Source organism: Gopherus evgoodei, chromosome 6 (genome assembly GCF_007399415.2).
Source record: "Gopherus evgoodei ecotype Sinaloan lineage chromosome 6, rGopEvg1_v1.p, whole genome shotgun sequence".
NCBI lineage: Eukaryota > Metazoa > Chordata > Testudines > Testudinidae > Gopherus > Gopherus evgoodei.
Window position 1 is genome coordinate 41,234,789 of NC_044327.1, and position 23,426 is coordinate 41,258,214.

Here is a 23,426-nt window from a genome sequence, read left to right on the forward strand (position 1 = left end):
ATTTCTGTAGCCTTGAACAAAATGCAGGGAAATAGCTGTTTTATTTCCAATGCTGTTTAAATTTAGAAGGAACTAAGTGGGATCTTAAAAGAAAAATATCCAATGACAGAGTTAAATTACAAGCATTAAAAAAACAAATGGGACAAGCACCATCGCCAGCTCATTTTCTTGCAAATATTTTCAATCAGAGTCCAACCTTAACTGCTGAAGAAGAGGAGTTGGCTATGACATGGACATCCAGCAATCATCCCTCCATAATGTCAACTATAATAAACTTCAGAGCTAAGGCTGAACCATTCAAGCAATATATGTTTGCTGATGTTTTAAAGAAAGTCCCACCAGTGAACTGGTGGAAGTCACTTAAGCACTTGGATTCAGAGACTGTTGAAATGGTAATCTCACTTTTAACAGCAGTAGCTTCTTCTGCCAGTGTAGAAAGAATACTTTCTTCCTTTGGACTAATTCATTCCAAACTGAGAAATCGTTTGGGACCTGAAAAAGCAGGAAAGCTGGTTTTTCTTTTCCAGATTATGAACAAACAGGAAAATGAAGTGAAGATGACTGAGTTAGTGGCAGAAGCCAATATTTTAAGTTTCTCATGTTGACCTGGCTGACATAGTCAATTTAATTTTTTTTAATATTTAATTTAACTATTTTAGTTAAAACAATTTTAACAAAAACAAACCTGATTTTAAAAAACCTGAATGTATAATTAAATTTAAAAAATTCATATGCTTGTTTTGTTAAAATATTATGTTTGCTGTTGAAGAAAAAAAATCCAGAATACATAATACTGTTGTTTTAGTTAAATAAAACAATTTAAATGCCTGTCTGGTGATGTTCTCCTCCTAATACAGGATTGGCAAGAAAATCGTCCGAATGTTAATGAGTAACCTGTTGAACTGGAGATATTCATGAAGTCATTGGGAGGTGAACTATCTGCTTTGATTACCTTTGGTAAATGAAATAACCAAACAATTATTCATTTTCTGATATAGCTACAAAACTAATCTGAAAAGTTTTCAAAATAAGTCGCTTTAAAAATGTATAGTGTGTGCCTTCTAAAAATGAAACCTACATCTATCTCCGAGTTGTGAAGAATATGTATTAAGGTTATAACAACCAACAAGAATGCACTTTTATGTAGAAATCCATGATTAAATCGAGTATTCCTGACTAGTGATTTAAATCAAATCCACCGTTTTGTTCTTAACAGTGCAATCTGGGGTGGGGAAAGCACAAGGGAAGATGACAAACTTAGGCCATTTTACAGCTGGTCCCTGAGCCTTAAGGGAAGCATTTCTCTTAGGCTACGCCTACACTACGGACCTTACAGCAGCACAGCTGCAGTGGTACAAGGTCTCCTGTGTAGCTGGTCTATACCAGTGGAAAAGTTCTCTCCGGCTAGCATAATTAAGACACCACCAATGAACAGCAGTAGCTGTGTATTTTTTTTCCCACACCTCGGACTGACAAAAGTTTTGTCGACAAAAGTGCTAGTGTAGAAAAAGCCTTAGCTCCCCCATTTTACTACTGCAACAATATATTTATTGGACATTAAAATTCCTTACAGTCTGTGGGAAAATTCCACTCCTCACTTGCATTTTCTCTACACTCATGGTTCCCTTTTATAGTATTCCAGGTCAGCAATACAGTACAAGATCAAGTTTCAAACCATGTCTGGTATATTTTTAAATTCCCTTTCAAGACTCCAGTGCAGTAGAGTTGGCAATAAAGTTCAGGGACCTTCGGTAAGAAGAGTTCTTTCCTTTTAGAGGCTGAAATTGATTTTTTTTCATTTTAGCCTCACGTGAAGGTTCATAAGATATCCTTTAGCCCCTCCATCAAGCATAACTGCACAATGATTCCAAGATCACATAACTGGGAATCAGCATATTTTAGAGTACTAATAACAGCAGCATGAGAACAATCAGCATGATTAACATGGATATGTATGTTTAATTAACCTTATGCTATGAAACCAGTTGGCTTCTTGTCTCATGTTCGACACTAAGACATAAGTTTGGTGTCTGTTATTGAAAATGGTTGTAGAGCCCACCATAATACTCAACTCATTTTCCTCTGCACATATCTGAATCACATTTACATGAACTGTTGGCCGCTCCCACTGAGACTCATGCATGCTAATATTTCTGAACATTGTGTTGCTACATACTGTCCAACCCATACTTCTGCCCAGTTGCATAATTAAAATGTTGTTAAATAGCACCATCTGGGCCAAGATCTGCTCTCAGCTATGCATACACAACTCCTGTGACTTCAGTTGGATTGCATATCATGCCACTGCACAGAAAGCAGATTTTTGGCCCCAATGTTTAATGGTTGATCAACCACTCATCCGGCCTTTTAGAAACAAAGTGATCTGATCAACAGAAATTTAAAATATTTTTTTTTGCAATAAAAAGGAAAAGTACTGCTCTGAACCTCGAGGAAGGCAATGTACTTTAGAAAAAATAATATATAATAGATATATATTTGTGTCTCCATGTTTACAAATAAAAATATATTACAGATAAAACTTCTAAGGAGATTTGGAGCTTTTCTAGATGAAATATAAAATGTACAAATGTACTTAAAATACAGGTGCTTTTCCTACATTAATTAAATTGAAGATAGTTACCACATACAAGGCCAGCGCAACCCATTAGGCGACCTAGGCAGTTGCCTAGGGCACTAACATTTGGGGGGCAGTGACCGTGGCAGCCGGATCTTCGGCCGCCCTGGTTGTCGGCAGTATTTCAGGGGCGGGACCTTCCACAGCCTCTGTCAGGGGTGGTATTTTGGGGGCGGGACTTTTTGCCGCCTAGGGCAACAAAAAAACTGGAGGCGCTCCTGGGCCTTTCTATACTTTATATAGAGTGGCACAGTTAAAAGAGTTCTCTTATCTTTTTTACTGGAAGTTAAGATATTACTAGATCTGGTAGAATTGTACTGGTAAAAAGGTGTGAGAACCTTTTTTTAAATGGCACCTACTGTATGGTACAGGAGGAAAACCACAATGCCAAGAGCCCCTCCTCTTTCAAACTCTAGTACAGTCTCTGCAAATGAGAAGACCAACTCTGGAATTTTTGAAGTTGTTTCAGTTTGAGGCTTTTGCAAAGAAAATAAATAAATGGGACAGATGTTCCCCTTCCCTGCTGCAGTACGAAGAGGAGAAAGAGGTTAGAAAAAAAGCCTAGAAGTCAGCAGAAGGAGCAGAACAGAAGTGGCATGCCTCTTCCCCAGTATTCAGAGGCAGAGCGGGTGTTTGTGTAAAGCCAGGAAACAGACTCATAGCATGCTTTTTTTTTTTTTTTTTTTAAACTAGGGGAAGGGGAAGATAGCATCCAACTATTCAGAAAACTGACTCCCTCACTAGGACCCTGAGTAAACATTCCCTTAAGTGCTTGCTGAAATTAAGACATGCACAATTCCCAGTGACTTCAATGGGACTTAAAACACATACTCAAATTCACACACATGCTTAAATGCTTTGTTGATCAGGGCCTAAGATTTTAACTGTGTATGAAAGAGGTATAAACATGCAGCAGTAGTGAGGATACAAATGCCAGCAGAGCTCAGGAGCCAGCATGCTGTCAGGATAAAAGAGAGACCTTTAGCCCAGCTAGAGGGAATTCTGCTTCACTGTTTGATAGGAGATTTATGTGGTTAGGATCCCCATTCTACATTGGCACTGGAGATCCTGACAACTTCATCTATGAAACCTCCACCCTCACACAGTTAAGGTGCTATGAAAATGTTGTGGTGCTCTACATGCAAGTTTTCCCTTACTACTGGTTATTTTGTGAAAGGTGCTGATGTGGGCCTAAATAATTGTAGAAAAGAACCTTCTCACCTCCCCACTCTCCAAAAGGTTTATTCTAAGCTGCAAGTTGATTTTAAATATGTCTTATTAAAGTATTTTGAGACACACACACAGAATGGGACCAGTTCAGTGTGGGGACAAAGTTGCATTCTATGGAGGCCTGCAGCATTCCACGGTCACGCTGAGGGGATTCCAGGAGGAATTATGTCTTTTGAGGTAAAAATTCCTCCCAGAGAGAGAATCCAGAGTTTATGAGGCTCCACCGTGCCCCCACTATGGCACCAGACTTCTGCACTGAGCATAGGACTGTGCCTAACTAAGTCCTTTAGAAGATCAATGTGTTCAGTTTGTAGATTAGCAAATTGCGAAAACAGTAATATTAGAGGATGCTACTGTGAAGTCATTTTTCTCAAGTTTTAAGTTTTATCATTGCAAACTGTGATCCACCTAGATCTCTTTGACTGGAATCAACAAGTTATGAAGTTTAAGGTCCTTCCCTGGCATCCCCACACACAAATTTGAAATGGAACTCCTTCCTTCACCTCCAGCCACTAGCACCTTCCAGTAAATAACCAGGGCTTCCATTTTTCAGGGTTTACTATAATTTCATTTTGGAGGCGTTATTTTTTTTTTAGCAATATGAGTTTTATGCAGATGCCCAAAAGATACAACCCACCAATGTTTTTCTCTTTATATATAATGTATATTGTAATCTGTTCCTAAAGTCCTCTACTGTACTTGAACATGATAGTGTTTCACTATCTTAAAGCGCTCTAGGGAACCTTTGTGCACACAAAAAGGACCAATTCATGCACAACACATTAATGTACTTTAGAAATCACAACCCTATAATCCTCATAATTGCTCCATGTAGACAAGCCTTTTATACACGTATCCATTACATTTGTTTTTCCAGTGTTTTGTGAACACACACACACAAAATGTATGTATGAGGTTGGTTTGTTTATTGGCTAACATTTGAAATCAGAAGCCCTCAAATAACTTGGTTTTCATCCTAGGATGTACTTGTATCCCTCTTTTTTTTGGTACATATATTGATTTTAAATTTTAAAAAAAGTATGCAGTCTTCTTTATAAATGCTTACATTGAAAGGTTTGTGTAGGAGAAACCTGTTACTTGGATACTAAAAAGAGCAACAAGCCCTGACAAAAGGCTATAGAATAAAGCCACAATATCATACAGGTACTCAGTCAGCTTTGTACCTATAGTTACTTTCTCCCTAGTGAAAATATTCTCAGACTTGGTATATTACTACCACAACACACAGTAAATAGACTTCTGTCTACCTCACCATGAGCTGAAATCCTGTAACTAGTTGACATGCAAGCAGTTTCTGAATAATACAATAAACAAGACCTTAAATCCTTTCAATTGGGGTATTAAGTCACCACATGATCCTGTGAATGTAATAACTAAGATTTTAATGATATTATGCTGGCTACAGACACAGAGTTTTCTATTTTAAGCTGGATCTGTGGAACTCACCACTATATATTTATGCTGCCTAACATTTTATATAGAGGAAATTATTAAATGGTTTCATTTCAACAAGTTTTGTTAGTGACCTCGTGAGTTGGCTGCAAGGTTACAGAAAAGATGGCCTTCATAAAAAAAGAAAAAATTATGGTTGACATAAATGTAGATTCTATAGTTATCGGAGAAGGCATTACTTGTTGCTAAATTATTTCCATAAGAATTTGAAGGCTGTTACCTGCTGCCATGTAAGTTAATGGAAAAAACTCCCATTGATGATATGGTGAAAGATTGGCCCTGAGCACAAGACACTATAGAATAAAATATTTCAGATAACTATGAAGATAAATCATTTAAAATAGTAATAGTCCCAGATCTGGACTGAAGGCACATCAAAAGGCCACATGCTCCCCTTAATATGTGAAGGGGACATTGACACAGCAGAAGTTCTGCACAAAGACTAAAGGGAGAACTGAAGGAGGAGAGATGAGTACGGCACTGGGAATAGACTCAATTTCATTTTATTTAGATTACCTATAGACAATCTGTTTTATTCAACAGAGTTATACATGTTAATAGGATATCACCATAAGCAAATAAGTGATATATAGGATAGAAGCATTATAGAAGATGCTGAATTCAATCTTTTTTTCCCTCTTTTTTTAAAAAGTAAAGAGTTCAATAGCTTAAATAAGCCCCAAGATCCGAACTAATCTCTTAGTGGGTTGCTCCCCTCCTTCTACACTCTGCCAGTGCTGTAAATGATCACAGTTGAACGAAATTCCCTCCCTACCCTGGTCCACTATGGGTATGTCTACACTGCAGAAAAAAACAAACAAATCCGCAGCACCAAGCTTCAGAGCCCAGGTCAACTGACTGGGATTCTTCTATCTTGGGCTGCAGGGCTAAAAATAGCAGTGTAGACATTCAGACGCAGGCTGTAGTCCAAGCACGGAGACCCTCCCCGCCCCTCGCTGGGTTTCAAAGGCCAGCCCCAGCCCAAGCCAGAACATCTACACTGTTGTTTTTAAGCCTCGCAGCCCGAGTCCTGCAAGCCTGAATCAATTGATCTGGGCTCTGTGACTGTGCCACAGGAGTTTCTTTGCAGTGTAGACACTATTCTTTCTTCACTTAATTTGTATCCACAGGCTCAGATTTTCTGCAATGCCCCAAATAAGCAAGTCATGGTACCAATTATATATATTAAATAAAGATTGGGGACCGTAATTGAACCACATGCCTGAACAGAGCAGCAAAGAGTCCTGTGGCACCTTATAGACTAACAGATGTTTTGGAGCATGAGCTTTCATGGGTGAACACCCACTTCGTCAGATGCATGTAGTGGAAATTTCCAGGGGCAGCTATATATATGCAGGCAAGCTAGAGATAATGAGGTAGTTTAATCGGCGGAAGTAGGCTTCCAGATCGCCGCATCTTCCTTTCCAAATGCAAACGGATGGACATCATACCAAATGGACTAAAGGTAAAAAATCCACTGCTAATACACTAAAATACACAGACCACAGTGAGAGATTATGCCATACTCTATCAAAGAAACTGAGGAACCACCTGATGAGCATCCTATACAGCAAACAGGAAAACATCGAAAAAAGAGCTCTCCAACCTGGAGACTCTCATTAATAACCAAACTTCCATACAAACGGACTTCACTAAAATAAGACAGGAGATCTACATTACTCACTTCACCTCTCTACAAAGAAAAAAGGACTGTAAGCTGTTTAAACTCCTACCTGCCTCATGGGGCCACAACCATGGTACCCCTAACCCACCCAGCAATATCGTCAATCTATCCAACTACACACTCAGCCCACAAGAAAAAAAGTCTGTCCTATCTCGGAGACTCTCTTTCTGCCCTGCCACCCCCACCAACATGATACAGTTCTGTGGCGATCTGGAAGCCTACTTTCGCCATCTCCAACTCAAAGAATACTCTCAGGACAGCACTGAACTGTGCACTGATACACAGGTACCCTCCCATCAACAGCACAAGAAGAACTCCACATTGACTCCTCCTGAGGGTTGAAATGACAGTCTGGACCTCTACATTGAATGCTTCTGCCGACGTGCACAGGCAGAAATTGTGGAAAAACAACATCGCTTGCCTCATAACCTAAGTCGTGCAGAACGCAATGCCATCCACAGCCTCAGAAACCACCCAGACATCATCATCAAAGAGGCTGATAAAGGAGGTGCTGTTGTCATCATGAACATGTCTGACTACCAAAAGGAGGCTGCCAGACAACTCTCCAACACCAAATTCTACAGGCCACTTCCCTCAGATCCCACTGAGGAATACACTAAGAAACTGCAACATCTACTCAGGACACTCCCTACACTAACACCGGAACAAATCAACATACCCTTAGAATAACCCTGGTCGGGGCTCTATCTACTACCCAAGATCCACAAACCCAGAAATCCTGGACGCCCCATCATCTCGGGCATTGGCACTCTCACCGAAGGACTGTCTGGATATGTGGACTCTCTACTCAGACCCTATGCCACCAGCACTCCCAGCTATCTCCGTGACACCACTGATTTCCTGAGGAAACTACAATGCATTGGTGACCTTCCAGAAAACACCATCCTAGCCACCATGGATGTAGAGGCTCTCTACATGAACATCCCACACACAGATGGAATACAAGCTGTCAGGAACAGTATCCCTGATGATGCTACAGTACAACTGGTTGCTGAGCTCTGTGCCTTTATCCTCACACACAACTATTTCAAATTTGATGACAATATATATCTCCAGATCAGTGGCACTGCTATGGGCACCCGCATGGCCCCACAATATGCCAATATTTTTATGGCCGACCTGGAACAACGCTTCCTCAGCTCTCGTCCACTCATGCCCCTTCTCTACCTATGCTACATTGATGACATCTTCATCATCTGGACCCATGGGAAGGAGTCTCTGGAAAAATTCCACCAGGATTTCAACAGCTTCCACCCCACCATCAAGCTCAGCCTGGACCAATCTACATGGGAGGTCCACTTCCTAGACACCACGGTGCAAATAAGTGATGGTCACATTACCACCACCCTATACCGAAAACCAACCGACCACTATGCCTACCTTCATGCCTCCAGCTTCCATCCCAGGCACATCACACGATCCATTGTCTAGAGCCAAGCACTGAGGTACAACCGCATCTGCTCTAACCCCTCAGACAGAGACCAACACCTACAAAATCTCCACCAAGCATTCTCAAAACTACAATACCCGCTTGAGAAAATAAGGAAACAGATCAACAGAGCCAGACGTGTACCCAGAAGCCTCCTACTGCAAGACAAACCCAATAAAGAAACCAACAGGACTCCACAGGCCATCACAGGTGGCAGGCCAGTCCTCGCTCACAGGCAACCTGCCAACCTGAAACATATTCTCACCAGTAACAGCACACCGCACCATAGTAACTCTAGCTCAGGAACCAATCCAAGCAACAAACCTCGATGCCAACTCTGCCCACATATCTACACCAGCGACTCCATCACAGGACCTAACCAGATCAGCCACACCATCACCGGTTCATTCATCTGCACGTCCACCAATGTAATATACGCCATCATATGCCAGCAATGCCCCTCTGCTATGTACATTGGCCAAACTGGACAGTCGCTACGGAAAAGGATAAATGGACACAAATCAGATATTAGGAATGGCAATATACAAAAACCTGTTGGAGAACACTTCAACCTCCCTGGCCACACTATAGCAGACCTTAAGGAGGCCATCCTGCAGCAAAAAAATGTCAGGACCAGACTTCAAAGAGAAATTGCTGAGCTTCAGTTCATCTGCAAATTTGACACCATCAGCTCAGGATTAAACAAAGACTGTGAATGGGTTGCCAGTTTCTCCTCCTTTGGTTTTCACACCTCAACTGCTAAAACAGGGCCTCATCCTCCCTGATTGAACTACCTCATTATCTCTAGCTTGCCTGCATATATATACCTGCCCCTGGAAATTTCCACTACATGCATCTGACGAAGTGGGTATTCACCCACGAAAGCTCATGCTCCAAAAACGTATGTTAGTCTATAAGGTGCCACAGGACTCTTTGCTGCTTTTACAGATCCAGACTAACACGGCTACCCCTCTGATACATGCCTGAACAGAGTAACTGCACAGCCACATTGATATAATTATCGCCCTTATTCACCCAATTCCCTTCCTTTTGTGTCGCTCAGTTTTAGATATGACAAAATGAGTGAGATTATAAACTCTGGGAAAAGGACATGTCTTCTGGTTCACCTGTGTAGCACCTAGCATGCTAGTGTGTGATACAAAATAACTACTCTCTCTGTACATCTCTTTCTCATACACACACACACACACACACACACACACACACACACGAATACTTGCTTTTTTCCAACCCTTGTCCGCTTTGTCTATTTAGACTATGAACTCTTCAGGATAGGAACTTACTATGTCAATACACAGCACCTAACATAGTGGGGCCAAGATCTTGTTTAGGACCTTTAAGTTCTGTAATACTATTATTATTATTAAATACTAATAACCACCTTGCTCTTTATTAGTGCAGTAAGGAATGGTAGGGATAGTTAAATGCTCAAAGTTGGGCCTTTCCACCACTCACTGTTTCTTGCCCAAGGGCAAGAATATTTATAGGAAAACTTTCAGTGGCTTGTTCTGTCCTGCAGCATGACTCCTGTAAGGAGACGTCCAGTGGCCCACTCCCTTTTACCACTGCTGTTGCCCCACTCCCCTATCTTGCTGCTTGTGGGGATTTAGTCAAATGGGCTGATTTTGTATCCCGTAACACCCCTATCCTGTATGCCACAAGCAACCCATCCTTCTCTCCTGCTCCCTGCCTGCTTGGTGCTAGTAGCCTGCTTCCCCTGGCTGTTCGTATTGCTGTTTTGTTTACATTTGCTACTCTTATCGCCACAATTCAAGTCCCCGAGTTTCAACAGGTTTATAATAATTCTTAACACTATTCAACTATATTCAGTACATCTTCCTTTAGAAACCCTGGTGCAGTGGTCCCCAACCTTTTTCGTCTGGTGGGTGCCGGACGACAAGCCACCGAGGACTGTGGCTGGCGGATAAGCATCCACTGAAATGCCACCCAGAAGCTGCAATGTCAATAAGTGTCACTGCCGAGAAGCAATGTCATCCAGAGGTGTTGCTTCTGAAATGCCGCCGAAAATCAGCAGCATTTCAGTGGCGATGCCTCTGGATGACGCTGCTTCTCAGCGGCTTTTTGGCAGGTGCTCATCTACTGGACAGTACGCAGGCGCACATAGATGCCCCGGTGGGTGCCATGGTGCCCATGGGCACTGCGTTGGGGACCACTGGCCTAATGTCTATTAAATTACACTCCCCACTGCAGTTTCTGTTAAATTACTTCCCTCTCTGGGGCTCGCATGACATAGGTACAACTCCTAAATCACAGAAGTCCCTAACTGAAGGATGATTTACATGAAGGTATTTGGTATATAATTTTTAATTGTCAGTGTAATTAATTTAAATTATATCACCACTGCACAATGATAAATCTGAAAAAGGGACTAAAGGTAAAAGATAACCGTTCTGCAGGCAGGTCTCCCACTAATTTTAATGAAATACTAGAAATTTCCTTTTTTTAAAAAAAAAAATTCAAAATGATTCAAGTCAGCTTTGAGTCATGTCCATGCTCTAGGAATTTTTTACTACAAGGAAGCATTTGTTCTTCAGTCATACTTACTTACAAGTAACAACAATCTACACACAGGATCTTTTTCAACCCCATGCAAACACCTTTCCCATTCTCATGAAATATAAACAGCCTTGAAACTTAAGTCAAACCACCTAAGGTCAGAGCATGTCGCACAGTGATATTTCTTCTCCTCGTCACCTTTTAAAAGATGTTAGAGCAGTGATAATTTTATTTTTATTATTGTGTTAGGTACTTGTTGTGTCCAGTTAACTTTACATTCGCTGCTGCTGCTGCTAAGGAGGACATCCAGCTCTGGGTGGGTGCTGTGTCATTGATACAGCACCCATTTTAATTGTTTTTTGCTGGAGGGGTATTGGAATAAATTCCTTGACTTTACTGGTCATTTTTGAGGCAGTCACACTTTAGACATTTTTCGTCTCATCTCACTGTTGTAACATAACTACTCAAAATAAATCTCTCCATTCTTTTTAAAAGGCCTAAGCTGCACAAGCCTACTATTTCACCACCATTTGTAACTATGAGTGGCTGCATTCTAGTATGCCCGATTTCAGACTGCACTCGGACTACCAGCAAGGATACCCACCTGTTGTTTGTGGTACTCTTAGATCTGGGACTGCAGTCCCTCAAACTCCTTTCTGACCTTGGTACTGCTGGGTAGGTGGACACTAATACTTGACTTTTCCTCTCTGGAGAACAAGATCACCTTTGTTATTATTGTGGCACACCTGCTGTGTTGGCAGCAAATGTGACTTCCAGACCTACAGGCCAAACCTAATTCTAATTGCAATAAAACAATCTATTGCTTAAGAGTGGGAAGGAAGAAAACATTTACTCTTATCTAATAGATGCAGTTATGGGAAGCTGCAGGGAGTGGTGGGTCAGGAAAGGTACAAAAGTTTAGTGACAAAGATATAGGGGCAGCTACAAAGGTTAAAGGTCAGCAGTAGCCCTCAGGCTTTATCTGCCCTCTCCTCATCTCAGAAAGTTGTGTTACACAATTCTATTCCCTGTCTTTGATCCATCTCTCTTCCCTGCCCCTTAGAACCACTTCAACAGAACTCAATGAAATGATGGTGGCTACTCTTTGCAATGAGTAATATTTTGATATTGAACATGTAATTGCACTGCAACTTTCTTTCGTTGTAATTCCTACGTCAAAACAATTGCAACATTGTTCTTTTCGTATCAATTTCACTTTCTGATATGCTGCGCTGTTCAAAAGAGGGCTGGGAAATAGATTTCTTGTAACTGTTTTATGAATGGTGGTGATCACTGCTGGGCAGCTCGGCAGGAAATTAAAAGGTACTAAAGATATTTGTTCATTTTCGCCGTTCTTTGAAAATGTCTATGTTTACATTTTTAAGAGTGTTTGTTGATTCTGGGTGTCCAATTTGAGAAAACGTAGACCTCACTTTTGGAAGTGCTGAGCACCCATAATTGCAAGTAACGTCCTTGGAAGCTGAGAGTGGTCAACACCCTTAAAGAAAACAAGCACTCAAAGCTAGAGGTCACTTGTGAAAATGTTGACCTTAATTTTAATATTCTAGGCTAGATTTATTTACATAACCCATTCAGTGTTACACATAAACAGAGGGGGCCAGGTTCACTTTGGCTTCTATACCAGCTTCCACCAGTGGATCCCCTCTCTGTCCCGCTAGGGGCCTGCAGCTATCTAGCACAGCCCAAGAAGTGGTGGGTGATAGCAAGGGATAGGGGACATAGCTATGGCAACTAAAGGATGTGGTAATTTACTGCATTCACACTGCAGGCTCTCTCAGCAGGGTTTGTATAGTATCCACGGTGGAAGTTAAAGCCCTCACTCATCACCTTCCTTCACTTGGGTGCTTTCCCCACAGGGGTGCAGTGACCCATGCTGGCAAAGGGAGACAAATTACAGCCACAATAAACCTGACTCATTCTGTTTAAGTGCAACATTGAATTGGTTACGTAAAGCATTTGTTATAAAATGCAAAGCAGAAGGAACTGAAGATAAAGCTGAGGTGCAAAGTCTGATTTTAGTGTAAAGGTTGTCAGCAAATACATAATCTAGGTATTAGTAAACTCACTGCAACTGCCAGAAAACAGACAATAAATGCTTTCCACATTTGCTTTGACTTCAGCCTTACCTTTATTATTATACATACCCCACCATGAGCTAGTGGATTCCCCATCATAGTGGCAAGTGACAGGAGACTCCTGAAATCTGGTTTACCCTTCACTGGGGAGCAGATCTGGGTGTTGCTCTGTGAGTGGGAACATGCAGAAGTTCCATGCCCTAATCAGGGCCTGAGGCCTCCTCTATTGCCTATTGCAACTCGCACAAGAACCACAGCAGAGGCCACAGAATCCTCTGGCCGATCAGCAGAGATTGTAAACTCCAATGGATATTTCATGCAAGTGACGACCTCCTCAGCCACCCAGAAGATTGTGTGAGATACCCAGCAAAAGTTCTAATCTAAGGCACTCTGCTATCGAGGGGTATGTCTACACTGCAGATAGGATCATGCCTCCCAACTTGGGCAGACAGACACGCTAGTTCTGCTCGAGTTAGCGCACAAAAAACAGCACTGTGGATGTTGTGGCATTGACAGCAGCTCAGGTTAGCTGCCTCAGTAGAAGCCCACCAGATTCACCAGATCAGTACTTGGATGGCTAGCCTGTGCCACTGCCCATGCTGCAACATCCACACTGCAGCATGGCACACTAGCTTGAGAAGAGCTTGCGTGTGTCTATCTAACCAGGCTGGGAGGCATCTTCCTACCAACAGATAGATATATCCTAAACTCTTTTGATAAACGTTTCATAGCTATTGAGCTCACAGAGCTTTCAGGCCCCAAGTGGTGTGTCTGAAGCTATTAGTTTCCTTAAAATCATACCATACACTTACAGAGTGTACAGAATCCATTGGCCATATCTGCATAGTTTGGGATCTTGAACTGCCGTTATGCAATTTTTAAACTGAAGAAATTGAATATTTGTGAAGTTTCTGTATTTCTTTAGCCAAATTATTTGATTAGAGAGATTGCAAATCCCTCAGGTTATATCTAGAATATTTATAAACCCAGCAAAACCAATCAAGAAGTTTATAAATTCAGCCAAAACTTAAAATAGGTCCCAGAGATTCATATGTGTGTGGTGAATAACTCCAAAATGAACAAGCTGTCTAAAACTAGGGCCAAACAAACAAAAATATTGCGATTAATCAGGCGAGTAAAAAATAGTCATGATTAATCACAGTTTTAAGTCACGCTGTTAAACAGAATACCAATTTAAATGTATTATAAATATTTTGAATGTTCTACATTTTCAAAAGTATTGATTTAAAATACAACATAGAATACAAAGTGTACAGTGCTGACTATTATTTATTATAAATATTTTCACTAGCTGTGGGAAAGAATCACAAAATAAACATAGAAACTAAAATACATAGTAAACAGTCACAAAACACTGTAGTTTTATTTTAAGAAGTGAGCAGCAATATCTCCTGTAAATGTAAACGAACTTGTTTGTCTTAGCAATTGGCTGAACAAGAAGTAAGACTGAGTGCAGTTATGTTAAAATAAAAATCTATATTTGCAAGCTGCACTTTCCCTATGGAGACTGCACTACAGAACTTGTATGAGGTGAACTGAAAAATACTATTTCTTTTTATAGTGAAAATATTTGTAATAAATAATGAAGGGATCACTGTACACTTATGGATCACTGGATTTTACATCACAAGTAGAAATTTTCCATGCATCATATTCCTTTTTTGTATGTATTTTATAAATATGACTAACCCTCTGCAAACATTATAATCACTGCCTATTACTCTGAGAGATGAATACACACAGGAAATAAACTATTAAGAAGCAAAATACAATATCTAAAGGGACAAGCCTCATTTGGGTGTCTTATAAATAATTTTGCTTTTTAAATATTGGGTGACAAATTCAGCCCTTGTGTAAAGCAGGTGCAACTCCATTTACTTCAATAGAGTTGCACCAGAACCGAATGTGGCCGTAATGATTTGGTTTTATTTTTGTCATCTGAACATTACTAAATCTTTAAATGTTATGGGATGTGTCTGCAAGGAGTCTATCTGCTGGGTTAGACTCCTACAAAGCCATTTCAGGTCCAGATTCAGCAAAGCATTGCAGCACATGCTTATGTACTTCACTTAATCAGCACTTTAGCAAAGTACTATAAATTATTAGTACTGGGGCCGAGGCATGCCAGTTAGAAAGAGACAGCTGTGTTGTGCAGGGGTGGGGGTGGCACTTTGGGAGAGAACAGCTTTAAAATCCTGCTGAGGCTCTAAAGGAGCCCAGCCAAACATGGCCGGCTGGGAGAGTTGAATTAGCACATCTCTGGGCCAGGACGCCCACTTCTGAAGTTGTGCTACCAGTTCTGGGCCTGTAATGCCACAGGGACTGCAAGTAGCTTGCACTATTGCACTCTAGCTATAGGCAAACTTACTTCTGTGAACTGTCATTACCCTGGAGCAAATTTGGCCTGTTGACAATATTAAGGGGAAAAAGCATGAAATCTTACCAGTCCAAAAACAGAAGAAGATTCTGACCCCCAAATCCCAGGAACTTATGAACTACAATCTTTAGCACCCTTTGACAATGCATTCCTTAAATTAATATGAAGAATTCACTGCAGAATAACTAGTGTGTAAGGTAGTGCGTGTAAAGATTCTAAATCACAAAAATACTTGGTCATCTCTGTACTTTTCCTAGCTAGGAACATATTGACAGCAACCACTTAAGAGCTCTCAGTTCTTCCATAAATAAACAAATAAAATCTGCTGATGTCCCAGTGCCGCCTTTTATTTCTACCTCTCCACTGGAGATTTTCCAGTCATGACTAGTGTCATTTTGCACTAGGACAACATATATGAGTTGCCAACAAAACTGGATCAATCTGATATTGTATGTATACTTCTTTCAAAAAATTAGTTCTAGAATATACACCTGTTAATCTCTGGGAACATATCCTATCATTAAAAGTTAGCTGCAAAGAACTGCAAGAGGCAGCTGCAAAATATTGTTGTGGCAAGAAATTGTGGCTAGTTTTGGGATTGGGGGGACAGGGAAAGATTGGGATCCTCTGAGGCAAGGGCACAAGTCCAGAAAGAATAGGTACAGCAAAAGAAAAACAGGTGAGTTGTTGTCACTAGAGGTTACACTCCTCATGGAAGAAGTACTAATTTCATAAACTAAAGTATTCTCTCTTTACTTACAGTACCTCTCTATTGGAAGTACTATACTCTCTTCATTTAATGGAGCTGTGAACCCAGCCTTTTTCTGAACCCCTGCCTCAAACACCCATCAGTATTCAATCCTTGAGGGATGCTAACACAAACAACAATAAAGTCATCTATAAAGCCAGCTCAAACATAACTGCCTGTTGCTTCTAAGGAAAGAAAAGGGTCTAAAATTTTAAAGCCATCCACATACTGAGTGTGGCTGCCACGGAAAGGAAGAATTAAAATGGAATGTCTAAAAATCCTCCCCAACTTTACCAACAGTGTTACAGCAAAACAGCAAAAGTAGAAAAATTATCATTTGTTATTGGTATTGCAGGAACTCTTATAGGCCAGAGCTCAGTTGTACTATGCGCTGTACAAACACAAAGGGAGGGACCGTCCCTGCTGTATAGAACAGTGCTGGCAACCAAAAGGAGAGAACTGAATCCAGTAGCCAAGTATTTGTTCACTTTAAAGATACTGATTTTTTTCTAAAATTAAATTTATATTTTTGTTTTAATTTAAAAAAAAAGCTTATTGTGGGTACCATCATTGCTAATAAGACTCTCGCTTAATGTCACACATACAGAAAATCAAGGAGAGGAAGCAGCAGCAAGGAAGGTACTATATGTTGACGTAGCACCTAAACAACAGTCTCTGTTACACTGTGATACAAATACTGTGTTAATCTCTATGGTTGTTATTGTAAGAAAGAATTAAAGGCATTAAGTTATCTATTAAACAAAATTACCTAAAAAACCCATACAAAACAAAAACCACACCTTTGGCAAAATATTGAGGGTTAATTCGTAGTCAAGAGACAGTACAAACATTTGAAGCATTTGAGAACTTACTGTACTAGATTCTCGGACAATACTGTTTTTAGCAACAGAGATATCTCTGTTGCTAGGAGCCAAGAATTTTCCATGCTATAGCAAGGTGTGTATTTAAGAAGAGATGTTAATATTGAGTAGTCACACTTCCTGGGTACAGGAACTTGGTATATCTTTTACAAAAGAGAAAGGACTCAGAAGTAAACAATGGCATTTATTTTGTTTTGCTTCTTTGGCCTATTTGGATGAATGTTTGACTTACAACAAGTACAAAGGGGGGAGGGGCAGTTCAGTGGTTTGAGCCTTGGCCTGCTAAACCCAGGGTTGTGAGTTCAATCCTTGAGAGGGCCACTTAGGGATCTGGGGCAAAAATCAGTACTTGGTCCTGCTAGTGAAGGCAGGGGACTGGATTTAATGACCTTTCAAGGTTCCTTCCAGTTCTATGAGATAGGTCTCTCTCTTTCTATATATAGAAAGAGATTTGTTTTCTTCTACTTTGAAGGCTCCACATTAATACTTGAGCATTCCTAAACTCTCATGCACTAGAGACTAAAAAATACACAGCTATAGAATCGATATACTGTACTAAACAACCTTACAAAAGGAAGGTTACTGGTCACATTTACCTTTTTATATGTTTTCTCCTCATTTTGTTTTCCAGCAGGGGCATCTCCATTTTCAGTAACAGATGACATCTAAGAGATAGAAAACAGGTATTTTTTAAACCATAAATACTAATTTGTTATCCCCACTTGCTAAATTCTGATTTTTAGAGAGGACAGTAATAAGTTGTTAAATTGTGTAAAGACTCTCCTCAAAAAATTGTTAAGAGTTTCTTTTAGCCTCTCACTTAAATCAATAACCAAAAGCAGCTCAAGATTGCACTGACCTTTCCTGCAGACATCCCACACTACTAACTCATGCCTAATTTGCCATTCACTCTCATCCATACATGTGCTTTGTTTTTTGTAACACTTTCATTCATGTTTCTAACCTCTCTAGGTCCTTCTGTATTATTTCTTTCCTTACTAATATCTGTAACTCTTTCCTAGTTAGTATCCTCAGTGGATATTCAGTAACATTCTTTTTACCCCCTCTTTCAGAGTATGTTAAATGAATCCAGACTGAGCAGCATGATCAAGTGTAGTATTGCACTAGATATGTGACAAGTGATTACTTCTCACCACCCTTTGGTTATGGACCTTCAGCAACTTTCAAACTCACCTGTCAGTTTTTATATTCAAGTCAACTTGAATAAATTTTTCTTAGTGTCGAAGTCTAGTTAGATTGCAAGCTCTTTGGGGCAGGAACTGTCTTTTTGTTCTGATTTTGTACAGGATTTAGCACAACGGGGGTTCCCAGGCAGATAAATAGTAAATAAGATTTGGAGAACAAGACTGCCTGGACATACTATCAGACTTTTTTTTTACTGGAATCCAATTAAATGACATCTTCTGCATTCCCCTTTCCCCCTTCTTTAGTCCCTCAACACAATTATCTGAAAGACGGATTCTTGTTTGTACAAGACTACAGATGTAGAAGTCAAAGTTTGACTTCACAACAGATTCTGTAAGACAAACTTGATGTATGCAATAACGGGTATAAACCATGAGGATTGTGCTTGGGATCTAGATTTGTGATGGCACATCCTGCATGCCCAAGAGACCCAAGACCCGTGGCTAAGTTGACACACTGTCCCCAAAGTTGCAAGGTGATATTTGACATTGTACCTGCTAATTGCAGTAAAGCAACACCAGTTCAAGAATAAATCACATTCCCCCACCCAAGATCACCTGCAAGTATAGATGCCAAGGAAAGGAAGAATTAAAACGGCAAGTTTTAAATCCTGCTACACTTTCCTAGTGTTACATATTAGTGTTATAATGAAGATATACATACCTTTCTGAACTAAATTGCAAGTCATCTGGAGCCGAGAGTGACTGTCAACCCATTCATTGATGCTGTCAATTTTTCCGGGTCCCTGTTAACACAAAAATCATTCAGCATTATGTAATCTGAGTTTAACTCTGTTAGATATTGTTTAATGTTTCATGTAGAAAGGAATTTTTACTTTCTGAGTAGGTTAGAGCTTTGCAAGAAGCAGGGCAATACAAGATCTTTCTCAAGTGGTTTGATTATTAATGTATATTTAATAGAACTAGCTTTTGCTACACTGAATAAAATCAATATGGTCATCCTTTCTGAGTTCTAACTTGCCTCTGCCCTAGATACAATGCTACTGTGTCATGGACGTCCTTATTGAAAAACATTTATGTCGGGCCATAAATTTTCATGGTATAGTACAGAACATAATTAAGACATGTTCTGTGCCCTGAAGAGTTTGTAAAGCGAACACCCAACCCTGCAACCTGTACTCACTTGAGTAATCCATACCGAAGTCAGCAGGACTACTTACATGAGTGAGGGTTTGCAGGATGGGGTACTGAATAGTTAGTAAACAAACAAACAAACAAACAAACTTTACTTCAGAAGGAACTCATTCAGCACTTACTATACAAAGCTTTCTAACCTGTATATAATTAAGCTATCATAATTAAGTAATTAATATATTATTGGTAGTCTTGGAAAGACTAGCTTTTTATTGGTAAAATGTCAATTTCACCCTACACATAGAAACCTGTGGAAATATTTCCACTGAAAATTACTGAAATTTACAGATAGGCAAAGACAGATAAATGCTTCCTGAAAACGGAGTTTGATTTAAGGATATTGACTTTTTACATCTGGACATGTGATGTTGACAATTTGTGTTCTAATAATTTTAAAGCTTCAGCTTTTTGAATCTCAGTGTCAGTCATTAAATAATTGTCTGACCTCATTCATAATTTCCTGCAAGTGTGAAAATTTAAATAGTTTTTTTAAAAAGCTTAAAATTAAAATTCTGTCAAAATTATATTAAAAAAGATAAAAATTGAGGTCTGCCAAGCTTAATTATAGAATAAATTCTGCTCCCTTTCCTCCCATCAGTAGTCCCATTGACTTCAAGCAGAATGACCTTCTTGAATACATAAGGTACATGGGTGCCATTTGGTCCCTCTTTGGTCTCTCTCTCTCTCTGCTGGTACAATTATACCCATAAGATGGTAGTTCAGTTTTGTTTCCCCCCCCCCCGCCACTCCCCATGAACACATTTGACTTTGCTTTTGCAATCAGTGTAAACATCTCCTTATACATAGCTACACACTTGGAAGTATATCATTTAATTTATCTAAAGTGAAAGCAATTTTTTCTGGAAGGAAAGCCTATCCTTAACTTTTTAAGAAGTTTTCATAAAACAGCAAACTTTTTCTCTTGGAATGGCTAAAGAATTGTAGCACCCACAGATCAAATATGGCTTGTGTCAAATCTACATCTTTGGAAAACTAGTTTCTCCATTAAGAGCTAAAAAAAAAAAATTTATTACTTAAATCCTCTGAGAAGGATAAACCTTCCTAATATCACCCACCAGCATTTTATCATACATCACAAGTTTCATTTTGCCCTTTAAGTCTTCACAAGCAACTAATATCTTCATTATTAATGTTATTACTTGGTCATATTCTCCCATCCCCCTACATGCAGAACTCCCACTCAAGTCAGATAGAGCCATTTAAAGTAGGTTTCGTTTATTCAGAAATGTACATACATATGTCAACTATTTTATAATGATATTATTAGCCTTCATCTACACTTACATTTCTAACCGCAGTGGTACTAGAACCTAGATATGTTTCTCTAGAAAAATGCTACCATGGTTTCAAATTCCACCAGAAAGACAGCCTAACTGCTACTGGTCACTTTAAGATGAAAGCGCCTCAGAACACAAACAAGAGCAAGATCCTATGCAACTCCCAGCATTAACCTGAGATAGGATCAGACCAACTCAAAGAAAGTCAAACATCAATATAGCATAGGAATTTCCTCCCAATAAATGTTAGCTGAAGAAAACATTCATGCCGGATGTGGAAGAAAAGCCTGTTTGTGCCCAATATAGCCAGATAAATTATTCAAGAACATTTCATCCATGTGAAAATTATGCTCCTGTAATGTTGCCAAGGTTAGGGAGACAGATGGTGATCTCCTGACTATAGTAACAATTGAACATGCAACTTAAATTTCCCTGAAGAAAGTAGAACTTGGCTATTTTTTGCTAGTTTCTTCCATTTTCTAAAGCTGGTTGGCCCAGATAGAACCATTACTATTCTTGGTCCCAGGCTTCTGGGGAGCCAAGCACCCTTAATTCCTTTGAATTTAATGGGAATTGATAGTGCTCAGCATCTTCAAGAATCAGGCCCCTATTAGCTGTAAAGAATATGATTAGGTTAATTCACTGAACTAATTTGTTATGAAAAACATCCTTACCTCTTTATTCTTTAGAGACCTGTGGTGCCGTTTTGGTACTGAGGTGCTTTGCATAATATGTATTTTGCTGTAATTGTTTCATTTCTACAAAAAATGAATAGTACATTTATAGTGCAGGGACATTATATCCCAAAGTGTTTGGAGTGTATTCACAGGCTACACTGCACCTCTGATTCTTAAAATCCTCTACAACCTTCCCATTGGAAAGAGAACTACAGTATTTGATCTTAGCATGGGCCAGGCAGTTCTAGGTACATGCAGCTCACTGAGATTAAAGGAGTTTAGGAAACTTTTAAGACTCAGAATTACTTCATGACTCGGTATTAGACTAGGTTATTTATAAAGGCCTTCATTGTGGCTCCTCAGGCAGAGTCTCACTTGAAGGCATGGGGGAGGCACATTATTCCCCAACAGTAATTTTAGGAAGCATTTTTCCAGACCTCTGCAGAGTACCGTCTCTGGCTTCGGGATCCCCCACCCACAAATCCAAAACTGAAGAAAGAGGTTCAGCTCCCAGAATTTAAATCGTTCATTACTGAAGGCCCTTGGGTTCAAGGTTTTAGTTCAGGCACATCTATTATTAATATATGTTTAAAATTTGGTTTTTTAAAAATTCTGTGATTTTTTAAAACAGAAGTTATTCTTTTAAGTTAAAAAATCATTTTTATTGCAACCATGTGTGTTTTATGATTTACTTCACATCACTGGAAAACAGACTCCTACACCTTCTAATGTTACAAACCTCTAGTTGCAATTCCAGTGACCTCAGAGATAATAGCACTCTGCACTTTCCCCCTGAAAATGCACTGGATGATTTCTGTCAGATTCCTCCACTGACTCAAAGAAAAAAAAAATCCAGTCATGTTGTAACAGTCCCTTTTAAGGGTACATCTGCACACAAACAGCCGCCCAAGGCAGTGAGTCTCAGGCCTTGGCTACACTCACACTTTACAGCGCTGCAACTGGGGTGTGAAAAAACACCCCCCTGAGCGCTGCAAGATACAGCACTATAAAGCGTCAGTGTAATCAGGGCAGCAGCGCTGGGAGCGCAGCTCCCAGCGCTGCACGCTACACCCGGCTCCCAGCGCTGCCACTCTGACTACACTCACACTTCAAAGCGCTGCCGGGGCAGCGCTTTGAAATTCCAAATGTAGCCATACCCTCAGAGACAGGGTCTACAGACTCAAGTTTGTGCTATGACACTAAAAATAACTAACTGTGTTGGCATTTGGCCTTTGGCTAGAGCACAGGCTCTGAAGTCCAAGGCCCAAGATCCCAAACTCAAATGTCTACACAGCTACTTTTGGCACCGCAGTGCAAGCTTGGGTCCATACACCCGAGTTCTGCTGTGTAGATGTTCCCTAGGCAGCTGGAAGATTGAGGACAACACTGATACAATAATCGCCACATGTGTATTAGAAATGGGAGTTGTATAGTAAGGGGACAGAGGGAATGTGGGCTTCCCAGAGTTTACAAGCAATGGGAATGCAAGTGTGTGTTCAGGAAGAGCTCCAGTGCTGTTAATTTTAATCTACCATAAAGTTGAAGCAGAAATTTGTGTTTTTAATTGAGTGAACACGATGAATGGGGAGAAAGTCACACATAAGATTAAAGAATAGACAGTTTCCCTGTTCAGTTTTGTACTACTGCCTGCCTGCCTGAATGCATAGAGTATAAAAGTTGTTAAAGAACCAAACAGGAAAAGTAAGAGCCTCTCAGGTACACAGCTTCACAGGAGTTAACACAACAAGGGCCTGGCAATCAATTAGGTAGAGAACTTGCTTAGCTGACTCCAACCAAGCTACAAGGTTTGACTTTTCTCAAGGCTAAAGCCTTGTCTACACAACAAGCATCCAGCATAGATATAGGGTATGGTTACACTTGAAATTTCAAAGCGCTGCCGCGGCAGCACTTTGAAGTGTGAGTGTGGTCAGAGCGCCAGCGCTGGGAGAGAGCTCTCC

The 23,426-nt window shown here is 40.1% G+C and overlaps 1 protein-coding gene across 2 annotated transcripts in view; it reads right to left on the reverse strand.

Moving 5' to 3' along the window:
- Positions 1-19,086, reverse strand: part of PIP5K1B (phosphatidylinositol-4-phosphate 5-kinase type 1 beta) — a 123,225-nt gene extending 104,139 nt beyond the window's left edge. For both annotated transcript variants that reach the window (XM_030568059.1, XM_030568058.1), the window contains exons 1-2: positions 19,003-19,086; positions 17,730-17,798 (exon numbers count right to left, since the gene is read on the reverse strand). In XM_030568059.1, coding sequence (XP_030423919.1) covers positions 17,730-17,798 — 69 coding nt within the window. In that variant the 5' untranslated portion in view covers positions 19,003-19,086. The remainder of the gene's footprint in view (positions 1-17,729; positions 17,799-19,002) is intronic.
- Positions 19,087-23,426: the final 4,340 nt, after the last annotated feature.